Source organism: Carassius auratus, unplaced genomic scaffold, assembly GCF_003368295.1.
Source record: "Carassius auratus strain Wakin unplaced genomic scaffold, ASM336829v1 scaf_tig00217487, whole genome shotgun sequence".
NCBI classification, from domain to species: Eukaryota; Metazoa; Chordata; class Actinopteri; order Cypriniformes; family Cyprinidae; genus Carassius; species Carassius auratus.
Genome location: NW_020529094.1, coordinates 228547 through 240887, shown reverse-complemented (window position 1 = coordinate 240887; position 12341 = coordinate 228547). Strand labels below are relative to the sequence as shown.

At 35.4% G+C, this 12341-nt stretch overlaps 1 protein-coding gene across 1 annotated transcript; it reads left to right on the top strand.

Annotated features, from left to right (window-relative positions):
* Window positions 1–658: 658 nt before the first annotated feature.
* LOC113101081 (heparan sulfate glucosamine 3-O-sulfotransferase 6-like) lies at window positions 659–12079 on the top strand. The gene is made up of 2 exons (XM_026265543.1): window positions 659–1323; window positions 11257–12079. Exons 1-2 carry the CDS (start codon window positions 845–847, stop codon window positions 11873–11875), a joined length of 1098 nt encoding a protein of 365 aa, XP_026121328.1. The 5' UTR covers window positions 659–844; the 3' UTR covers window positions 11876–12079.
* The last annotated feature ends 262 nt before the right edge of the window (window positions 12080–12341 follow it).

Genomic DNA, 12341 nt, shown 5'->3' with positions numbered 1-12341 from the left:
TGTTGTTTTTAGCCTTGCTGCAGGCTCCATGGAGTCTGAACCATAATGTCACCTGCCCTGTAGCGTTAACAAGAGTGTATATTGTGAAGAAAGATGCAAAATCATCTTTTTCTGACTATCCACAACTGTGATCCATAATGATGAGGGAAATTGTGCATCTTTTGCACCAAAATAATATTATGTCAGAATGTTTCTTATATTCTGTAATACTGGGTAAAATATAAATTGTTAATATGCGTACATATAATTTTAGTAATTTACAATGATAAAGTATGTCAGATGTGTTATTTTAAGTCAATTGTTTAATTTGCGTAATTTATTTTCATTATTATTATTATTATTTTTAAGGTTTTTGTCAAATGGCAGTTATTTATGTTATGACCCATACCGACCGTAAAAAAGCTCTCTAGTTATCGTCGATTTAACAGCAGTTAATGCATCTGTAACAGCTTAGGTTGGAAAGTCATAAAAGTAATTTGAGCAAAAGGGGTGGGACTCGGAAAGCAGGGCGTGGTTACGCACCCAAAACGAGTGGGAGATTGAGGGGCAACCCTGGTCCCCCGAAGCTGCACGACCACGGGACCTCAAGCCAAAAAAGACCAATTAGTTATAATTCCTATGTTAATTCTTTTGATAGGACATCATCGCGCAAATATGGAATGCTTTTGATTTAGTGACTTTGTGGTGCAAACATGTAAATCTGACAAAAAAATAAATAAATGTATTATATTTATTATTATGATTATTTTTTTATTTATTTTTTGCAACAAAAACCGTTATTTTACATTTAATACGGCATGGTTCCTCCGTTTAACGTTGTATTCCTTTCGAAGCATAGACACTCATGGGATGTTGGACAACGAGATGCGACTTCGGACACCTGAAAACGCACTCCAAGGTGTCTGTGCTCTTTACCATGATCCTTATATTCACCTATTTATTCTATTGTCTCACTGGATACTGCGATTCCATGCCGAGTCCATTGTATGTCCATCAGACTTTTAGAAGTAAACTTTTCCTAAAAGAAGGGGAGAAACTCGCGCACTGGAACGGCTCCATCGCTCGCGAACTCCCCGAGCAGGATGCGACAGATGTGGAAGATGAGAAGCGGCAGCGAGGTGTAGGTTATGACACGTACAACAATCTCTCCGTGTCAAACAACTTTGGGACCAAAGAGTTTCCTAAGGCGATTATTATCGGCGTGAAAAAGGGAGGAACGCGCGCGCTTCTGGAGTTCCTGCGCGTTCATCCTGACGTGAGAGCCGTGGGCGCGGAGCCGCACTTCTTTGACAGATTCTATGGGAAGGGTCTCCACTGGTACAGGTGGGTCTCCCGTTAGTAGTTGTGAATAATATGTATAATTATCATTTTTCTATAGGGTTAGGAATGATCAAAACAGCCAGACGTGTATTGAAATTCAGCAAGTAACTTCATTGCCATACAGCCATCAATGGTAGGTTACCTTGCTGCTTGTTGGATGGACACTTAAGGCACAACTAAAATATAGTTTATTTTGAATTTTTTTTTGAGAGATAGATGAGAAAGTAGCCTACCCCTTTTGTAAGTAAGATCTGTTATGTTTGTTATTTTGGTCTGGTCCCCTCCTGAAGTTTTTTTGCTCAGTGCTTAGTACTTTTTTAAATTATTATTTGTTAAATAAATCCATTTTCTAGACTGTGATGAAAGTCTGTGTCTGGTGATTTTTCTGTGGAGGGCTGGGATGGGAGAAGATCTTCCGGTGGTCGGTAGAAAAGTTGTCTTTTCTAGCTCGTTCATAAATTTCCTTGTTTTTGCCATCCCTGACCCTAGACAAGGGCAGCACATAACACATGTATTTGCAATTTATACCAGTGGCTTTATTTTAAAGAAATATTGCACTAGCAAATGTGTTTGCAGGTGTTGTATCTAATAGATTGACCCTTTCATGCCTTTTTATGTGCAAGTACCTGTTTAGAGTCACTGTACATGTAAATGCAATATATATATATATATATATATATATATATATATATACGTATATATACGTATATATATATATATATATGTATATATATATATATATAGTAGAATAGACCTTACAGTATGTGGCCCTGCCCCCTTTTCAGCACTACACTTGTTGTCCTCTGTCTTCTGGTTTGTGTTTCCACAGCGTGAAGGTAAGGTCGTACAATTTTATAAATGAAGCGCTCCTTATAAAATCTTCCCAGTCTACTGGCATACATCCTCATGATAAGTTTCATTAATTCTAGTCAATACATCCACACTTAACCAGCTAATTATAATTCAATATTCGATGCTATAGATGTAGGCCTGCCGCAAAACATTTTTCTTGTTTATTATTTAATATGTATACATTTATTACAAACAGATCACAAATAATAGTTATTTGTTATAATATAATATTTCTATTATATATATATATATATATATATATATATATATATATATATATATATATATATATATATATATATATATATATATATATATTATATTATTTTATTTCTGTCTTTATAATCACTCCCTATGATTTTGATTCTTAGAGACTGCAATTTTCTTTATCCATGTTACCCACTTAAAATCTTAAGAGTAGTGATTAAGTAAGCAAGCGAATGTTTTATCTCAAAGAGGACCAGTTTTCTAACAGACATTGTAATTTATGTAGAGCTCCTGAAATGCATGCATCCGAGGCCCATAAAGTTAATGCAGCTCTCGTCATAAAGTCTTCCAGCAAAGAAAATTGGTTTAATTAACTCCTCAAAAGAGTTACACACTGAGATTTCTTCATTCATCAGTTGTTTTGGGCCACTGTCAAAATTGCATGTTTAGACTGTATCAAGGAGCTTGCATTTATCTGCATAATCATAATTCTTTCATTCTCTTTAAATGCCACTTGGTTCATTTATATCAACTGTCAATAACCCTAACCCCACCCAGTTTTAGAGCCGTGTCTCATTGGCAGGAAATTCAGCCCTCTGCCAATAAAATGACTGTGGATTGACCATCAAATGGGACAAATGGAAATGTCTAAGTATTGCTGGGAAATTAATTAAAGGGATAGTTCAGCTAAAATGAACATTTTGTAATCGTTTACTCCCCCTCTTGTTGTTCCAACCCTATATGAACCTTTCTACAACAGCGTGTTGGTTATCAAACTTTTTTGGGTCCCATTGACTTCCATTGTATGGTTTCGGTTTCCAACATTGTTCAAAATATCTTCTTTTATTTTCTAGACAAGAAAGAAAGTCATACAGGTTTGGAATGACATGAGGGTAAGTAATGACAGTTTTAATTTTTTGGGTGGACTGTCACTTTAAAAATGTCTTTCAAGGAACGCTTTATTCCAGAATTAAAATCGTTTACTTTTTTGTCACAACATAAAAGGAAGTTTTTGGGTAAAACTTTAATAATCATGGTCACTGTTTCCTTTCTTGTCAAGAAAGCTATAGCTTGTGAAGTTACTTTGAGGTTTAGTATGATGATTTGTCTCTCTTTCTCGTGTGCACACACACACACACACACACACACATTTGTTCCAGCATGTGGTGACAGCCTTATGTAAACTAAATGTGCATGTATGGTTCTTTTGTAAAGTATAATTCGATATCAGCCTTGTCAACACCACAGGTCTTCTGTGTGTGTGCAGATGTGTAATGACAGCTGAGCTATTGTGAATGCCAGCTGGAAGCTGTACATGGAAGAGCTTTGTCACATGGTCACTGTGTGTATACGTGAATGAGAAAGAGAGAGCAAGAGTGAGTGAATGAGTTGAGAAAGAGAGACATATAAGCTCTGTAAGTGACCAGGTGCTCATATAATTTAGTCATTAAAAGGTTTATGGAACTCATGACTGTAGCCCTTGCCAAAAATTTTACATTGTACAAATAACTGATATTATATCCTGCAAATACTGTTTATAGTATATGTGTGTTTAGTGAAATGTCATTGCATCGTTTCTTATATATATATATATATATATATATGTGTGTGTGTGTGTGTGTGTGTGTGTGTGTGTGTGTGTGTGTGTGTGTGTGTGTGTATATATATATATATATATATATATATATATATAAATACTACAAAAATATTTAATTATGATAATTATTAAATAATGTCAGGATGGGCTGCATAATTTAATAAAGAATTGTTATTAAGTTCTATATTTAATCTAAAATTCTTAACTGAAGATTTAAAAATTCTTCTGATCTTCTCATGAATTGATAATAGGCTGTTCTGATTAATATGTCCATGCCTTACATATTCTTCAATTGTGTTCATTAATCCATAAAACTGTAATTGTTCCTCCCCCATCAATGCAGTTACCTGACTCTGGCTGCACCTTTTCATTACTCCATAAATCACTGTCCAGAATAAAAGTCACCTCCCAATCAATGATGTGTGCGGTGTGCTGCTTATCGATTTCTCCTTAACCAACTTTATTGCACTTAGGCATAGAGATGGTTAATTAACATGCACATATTCAGTCTAGTTGACAAAGTGCTGCTGCCTTTTTCAGCTCTTGACATTCTTTATGACGCTCCAAGGTGCTTTGCAATAAAGGTTTATGTTTTAAGAGCTGTGTTTTAAGATAATGCTTGCTCTTGTAATAGGTTTAGTTCCTTGCTGTCTTGAGTGTTGTGTAACACAGAAGGCTCTTAGAAATGAGGAGGAGAGATATTTATATATTTCATGATGTCAAAGTGCTGATTTGACAGGCTTGATTTCCCATATAACCCGGGTGTCTAACATTAAACTAGCCATTGATTGATCAGGAAACCATCACGGCACACACCAGTGGTGCAATACAGAGACAGATGTGTTATCTATATCCTCAGCCTCATAATGAAGAATAAGTGTCAGGAAGCAACCGAAAAGGAGGTTTTCACAGTGATTCCATAAAATAATCTTATTTGAACATTTCGATATCCTGAAGAACCTTTTTCCCCCATAAAGAACCTTTAGTGTAATGCAAAGCTTCCATGGATGTTAAAGATTATTCAGTGGAACCATGGATGCCAATAAAGACATTTTTTTAAAGAGTGTAGCTTTGCTTTGCTTGTGATTTTTTTTTATGATGTGGTTAGCTGGATAATCATTTCCTCTGAGGTATTCAGTGGGTAGGTTCCAGCCGATGCCAAGAGAAAGAAAGCTTCGGCTTATCCCAAGTTGTTCACCAACCCACAATGGCATTGATAGTTTCTTAACAACTTAATGCATGACTTCTCAGCAGAAATGCCTAGTCTTTTTTAGGCCTGCTTTAGAGTAAATCTCACTCTATTTCTTTTGAATACTGCCCTCCCAAAAAGAAAAGTATGATTAATCAGGCAATAAAACAGAGTGTTTAAAGACAATAATTATACTAGAACATCCCAATTCTGCAGCTGCAGTCGTTCTTCTGCGGATGACTTAAAGCTGCACATACGGTAGGCTGTTAACAAAGCCAGGGATGTGGTTTCCACTAGGCTGGTCTTAAAGGTTCATTATGCTGCTATACACTCCATATTGAGTCACTTAAAATTATGTGTGGTGCATATTTGAACAGATTTCCACTGAACGATCTGTTTTTACTTTTATATTCCTTCATGTGTGCATTGTTACTTCTTTTGGAGCTATAGATGCCATCTGCTGCTTACATATAAATTTACTTCTGTTTTATAAATCTAATTCTCTAAGCCTCACTTCAGTCAGCAGTTACACATTTGTCACAAAAGTCACTGCACACACCATCATAGCATATAGCATACACTGTGCAGGTCTTCTTTTTTTTTCCAGGGTACTCTCTCCAAATTTGTACCAATAATTTATGCCAGCCAGTCTGATTAGATAATTAGGAGCTTCAGAAGAAGATTAAAAAGCAGGAAGAAAAGGAAGCACTTCCTGACAGAGCTTCAAGAGACTAATCAGGAGGATGTAGGTAGATCTGCAGTATTTAAAAATATATATTCTTTTGTTTTTGTGCAAATGACCAGATGAAAAAAAAGATAATGTAAAATTTAAATAATAATGAAGTATGTGGTTATAGTTAAAATATAAAATATAATATAAAATAAAAAATAATGTATTAATTTAATTAAATACAATAATAACTTAAAAACTCTAAACTATAAAAACTACTTAGATATGTTTAAAAAACATTACATAAAATTATAATGAAAAAAATAAATAAAATGTAAATGTATAGAGTGCAATATGCAAAAAAAGATGTCATGCCAATAATTGTAAATAAAATATAAATAAATCTAAATAAAATGTTTATCAGTAATACTCAAATAATACTGTTCAATACAATAAAATTGTGTATGTATATATAAATGTAAATAAAATAAATACTTTTAATGTTTGGTGTACGTATGCAAATTAAAATTATTTGATTAATACTTAAAATATATTGTGTGAGACATGGTATTTTAGATGTTTTAGACATTTAGATGTTAACCAGCTGATAAGGTTAAATTAATAGCAATTTGTGATGGAATTCGGAGGGAGTTGGCAGTGTGCTGAAATCTGACTGAAGTTGGAGTTTGTGTTTTTGTGTCTTCATCTGTGGGTGTGGTCTTCCTGCTGCTGCTTCACAGATAAACCCACACAAACACAAGCTCGCAGCAGCAATGCTGATTTTCCCACATGATAGAAAGAGCAGAAGGACCATTAGTTCCCCTCTCTCTCTCTCTCTCTCTCACACACACACACACACACACACACACATGTCTGTAATCCCTAGTCTGTTTCCTGTTAATGCGGGACCTCATTCTCCCTTTCAAGGATGTGAGCATTTAAATCTTGGTTTTTCTTTTGACCTGTGGCTTTCTTGCTGTGCCACACATGTAGATCTGATGTTTCCCTGTCCACGGAATGTTTCTAAAATTAAGATATTTTATTTCTCTGACGCTGCTCTTTCAGAGCTTAACTAAGATGTCAATCTTGACTCATGGTTGTTTCAGATATTTGCTCAGCATTCATTTGGAGAAAAGCTGAGTAAAATGACTGTGTAAAATGTGTATCTTCTGTGTCTTAGAGAGGGCAAATTAAATTACTAGAACCTTTTCTCAGGAGAAAAACCTGAGAAGAAGCTTCCATTTCATCCAACTGATGTGTAGGAGGAAAAATTGAGATGATATATTTATATATATATATAAATTAAAAGTGAAATAAAATTTAAACCAAGGATATAAATTTTTACCTATCATGTGTTCCCGGGGAATCGAACCCCCAACCTTACACTTGACAGTACAATGCTCTACCACTTCAGCTACAGGAACACTATATATTTTCAATACATTTTTTGCTTTATTATATGATTTTGATTAGATTTAGATTTGCAGTTTTGCTCATTTCAAGATCATTTTTTTGAAAACTCACCCATTTGAGAATTCAATCAAACATGTCTTATATATATAAAAATATATATATTTTGTATATACATATTGATTTTTACCTAATCATAACCATTCCAACCTATGAAAAAGACTCATATTGAAAATATCACTACTGAAATATCTATACTATATATATATATATATATATACTCATTACAGACTCAAAAGAGATGTCTTTTTTTTTTTTTTTTTACATTTCAGAGACCTCTATCTTCTACTAAAATATCTGTACCCATTCAGGCCCATGGTGAGCTCTTTAAGGGAAGAAACTTCCTCCCAGAGACTCATTGCTGCCAGATGTGGCAGAGATCAGGATGGGAACATCCCGGGTCACTGCTGCCAGACACAGGGCCAGTTCTGTCTGGATGTTTTCCTAATGGGAGAAAGGTTGTATCCTGTGGTTCATTCAAAAGAGGGATAGAAGATCCCACTCTGTTCTAATGTGTATTATGCAAACATCTATGAGGACGAGCTTGTGTATGTGTGTTGTGTAATAAGGCATGACTTACCGCACAGTGTCTTCTGTCTCTTTTTTATAGTTCAGCACGTTTTTGGTTCAGAAATGTATTTGAATATTTTGAAAAGTAACTCAGTAACAGCGCACCACAGAAACCTAAACCAAATAAAAATAGCCAGTCTGTATAATTGTTTGATGCCCAGAAAGAAACCATGTTATTTTGTTAATAATTTGTAAAGAATCCAGATTGATCCAGATTGCTCATAACAATGACAATAAATTAACAAATACATCTAAAATAAATATAAAATGTAAATTATACATTAATTAATTAATGAACTCCCTGCTTGCTGTTTTTAATAAAGTTAATACATTCAAAATACAATAAACACACAAAGTATCCAGAGTGCTCATAGCAACATAAATAAATCCATACTTACATACATACATGACTAAAATAATTTAATATATTTAAAATAAGTAAATATATGTAAAAGTATAAATACATTTATTAATTTAAATTGATTAATTAAAATACAAATAAATAACTGTCTGTCTATCTATCTATCTATCTTAGATATCCTATATGGATACAGTCATGTATTTCACCAGTAGCAAAATATAAAATGCACCAGACAATATAAATATTTTCTAAATCGCTTATGCAGTTTTACCTAACAGGTGAATCTATTTTGTTGTAAGGATGTTTAGAAATGTTAGGGCACTTCTAAAAACAATGCACAACAATGTGTTTTTCTTAACATTTTAATGCATTTTAAAACATAATTATTGATGTAATAACCAACTGAATGGCAAATGGATGAAGTCTGTTGATATGTTTTTAGGTGATTTTTTTTTTCTTCAGCAGGCCACCCGCAGCTGTGCCGTATGTACCAGTAAACAGGAATAAATAGTTGCCAGGTTCTGAACTAATAACCTTATACATACTCCAGGCTAGCATTCCCAGTCCAGATGCTAACCACTAACGCTACACTAGGTGTGATCAAAACAAACAGCATGGATGCTAGCCTAACAACTGCACAGGTAACAGCAGCTGTCATGAGCCACCAGATAAAGAACAAAACACACAAGTGCTCAGCTGGCGAGAGTTTAAAGGTTATCCGAGGTCGCTAGTAAACTGCGTTTGCGAACCTGGACTAAATGAGGGCTTTATCTTGCGATGCTTCTTTGGATTGGGAGATCAAACGGGTGGACCACAGTGTGTGGGCCTTTGGCGTGAATTGAGAAAAGCCCAAACTTTTCACTGATTACCAGCCTGCTCTCCACAACATAAACATGATGTCAGCAGACACGGCCATTGCCATTATGGCTTCCATTAACTTGATTACTCTGAATTAAACATGCACTTATCAGTGTGTACATAGCCAAACAGCGCTTGCACTTTAGATGCAGGGTGAGAATGACAACACTGACATTAACCATGACATGCTCATGTAAGGCTTCAAGATCACATCCCTAAAAGCAGGCACTGGGAACATGCATCATGTAAACGCAATCAAAATTTAAAACATGGCTTCAGAAGTTGTATGGGCAATTTTCTTGGAGCTTAACATACTATAAAGTGGTGAACATGTGCTGCATTAAGAGTCATTAAAAATTCTCCTTAAATAATAACATACAATTTGGAATGATACCAGGGAGGATAAATAGTGATAAAATGTCATGATTTATGGAGCACTGTTTATTTAAGAGCATTGCATATCAAATGGCAAATCCAATTTCTCAATGTTACTCTTTATTCTCCTTTACAAACCCGTCAGCCTGATTCCTCTGATTCTTGTCTCTGTGGTGAGGCTCTTAAAGAGGAATATGATTCATATTAGAGTTAATTATTAGCCTCATGGCAAAGAGATGATGGCCAGAGTCAGAGAAGGAAACAAAGAGAGATCGAGCCCTTTCCAAACCCTATCCCAGACCAGTGAAGAGTTAATCTACTGCATATGTTCTCTATGGAAATTATCAGAGTTAGTATAGAGACTTTTCCACTTGATGCAGGAGCCACTGAACAATAATTGAATTTTATATTAACTGAACCTTAACCAATATGATCCTTAATATTTATACGTTTATGTGTCATTATCGCAAATGTGCAACAACTCCCTTCTCGCTGACGTTTATTTCACAAGGCTGGTTTTTAAAAAAGTCAGCTCTTATGTTTATTTAACAACACTTTACACTTTGCATTACTCAGGATGGAGTGAGTAATTCAGCATTGACCTCATCAGAGAAATGCTTTATTTTTGATAATAAAAAGAACATCTTTCATCATAATTAAATGAATTGCAAAACATGTGTGAAAGCTTTGTCCACTGGTGAGAGCTGAAATGGTGGCAATTATCATGTCTCGAGAGTCACTCTTAATAAAGTTTTTCATTTTGCATTATTGCTTATAATTAAAGTTTAATATTTAGTTTGGATGCCACAGGTGCAGCCACAGAAAACCTGTCCCAAACCTGCCTACATACAGTAAATTACATTTTAGGTGCAGTCCAAACTGTTCCTGATGTTGGCCAAATTCTAATCCTTAAAGGCACAGTTCACCAAAAAGGAAAAGATTTTTTATATGTCGCTCCAAACGTGTATAACTTTTTCAAAATATCTTGTTTTGGGTTACACAGAAAGAAAGTAAGCCATGCAGGTTTGAGATAACATGAGTGAGTAAATGATGATAGAACTTGAATTTTTTGGTAAATTATCCCTTTAAAAAATATATAACAAGAACAAATAACAATCGATTAAGTGTTTTCGCTATTTCAAGAGGATGCGGATTATTTGTTTTAAATGGTTGACCAATCAGAGCAGACTTGGCATTCTATCTATTTTTTTTTTTTTTTTTTTGGAAAGGTGTTATTTAAAGAGACATGAATTAAGGGAGTGTTTATAAAACACATTTTTCAACTAAAATGGGAAAAAATGTATGTATTTTGGCTGTTCATGTACACGACATGTCTCAAAGTTTTGAAAGTGATTTTGAAAATAGTGAAAACGGGGATGGTATGTTCAGTATAGGCATATGTGTGTTGGCTTATAGTGTTTCTTTGCAAAGTGACAACGCCAACTACTGGCCTGGCATGCATGATTCAGCATTTTTAGCCATTTTTGCTGATCGGTCAACATGGATCCTTTTGAAAATCTGTACACAAAAACAAATAAGAAGAAGAAGAAGATGAAGAAGAAAATAAGAAAATAAAAATGTTTCTGTTTTTGTACATCAATGCTGTTTAAAGATACCCTAAAAATGAGAGTTTCAGGCAGCGGTACTGCACCTGTGTTCAGAATGAGAAAAATAATGTGTTTTTAAACTTTGAAGCAGAATCCAAAAATATGTGGCAGGATTTGAGGTGTTTCAAACCATTTAGAAATATTGATCACAGAATAAATTTTAACTTTTTTGTTCTGTAGGAATCTAATGCCTCGTACTTTAGATGGCCAGATGACCATGGAGAAAACACCCAGCTACTTCATTACCCGTGAAGCGCCATCCCGCGTCTTCTCCATGAGCCGCGGCACTAAACTCATCGTGGTGGTCCGTGACCCTGTGACCCGGGCCGTGTCGGACTACGCTCAGACCCTGACTAAAAACCCCGGCCTGCCATCTTTCCAGAATCTGGTCTTCAAGAACTCCACCACAGGTCTGATCGACACGTCCTGGAGCGCCGTGAGGATAGGCATCTACGCCAAACACCTGGAGAACTGGCTCAGGTATTTCCCACTTGCGCAGTTTCTTTTCGTGAGCGGCGAGAAGCTGGTGACGGACCCCGCGAGAGAAATGGGCCGGGTGCAGGATTTTCTGGGTCTCAAACGGGTGGTGACCAATAAGCACTTCTACTTTAACCAGACTAAAGGCTTCCCCTGCCTCAAAAAGCCAGAAGGGAGCAGCAGACCGCGATGCCTGGGGAAATCGAAAGGGCGACCGCATCCACACATAGCAGCAGATGTGCTGCACAGACTCAGGGATTTCTACAGGCCTTTCAACATGAAGTTCTACCAGATGACTGGTCAGGACTTTGGCTGGGACTAAACACTTGCAGGACCCTTTGTGATAATATACAAAGCAATTAAACTGTCTATTTATGACTGATCAATGTTGATTTCCAGTATCTTTAGCTGAGTATGCTCAGAATTTGTTAATTTCAAAGATACTACAAGTGCAAACAAGAAGATTGTTGGACAAATTAAATCCAGACTGGAAAAGGTCTAACAAAAGTATATTTTATTATATAAACTACATGCAAAAAACAAAAAATACAATGCACAGTGCAAGTGAATTTAAACCTAGACCAGCATGAGCAAACATTTCAGTAAATTGCTTTCTTTCAACCACCATTCACCATTTTTCTTGATTACTAATTAGAGATAATCAGCTGGATTCAATTTGCAGGTGAACCCCAAATTATATGTGGCATTTATGCAAAGCCACTGCAGATATACTAGAACAACAAATAGTATAAAAATGCGAATCATTCAAATAATTACAAAAATGTATA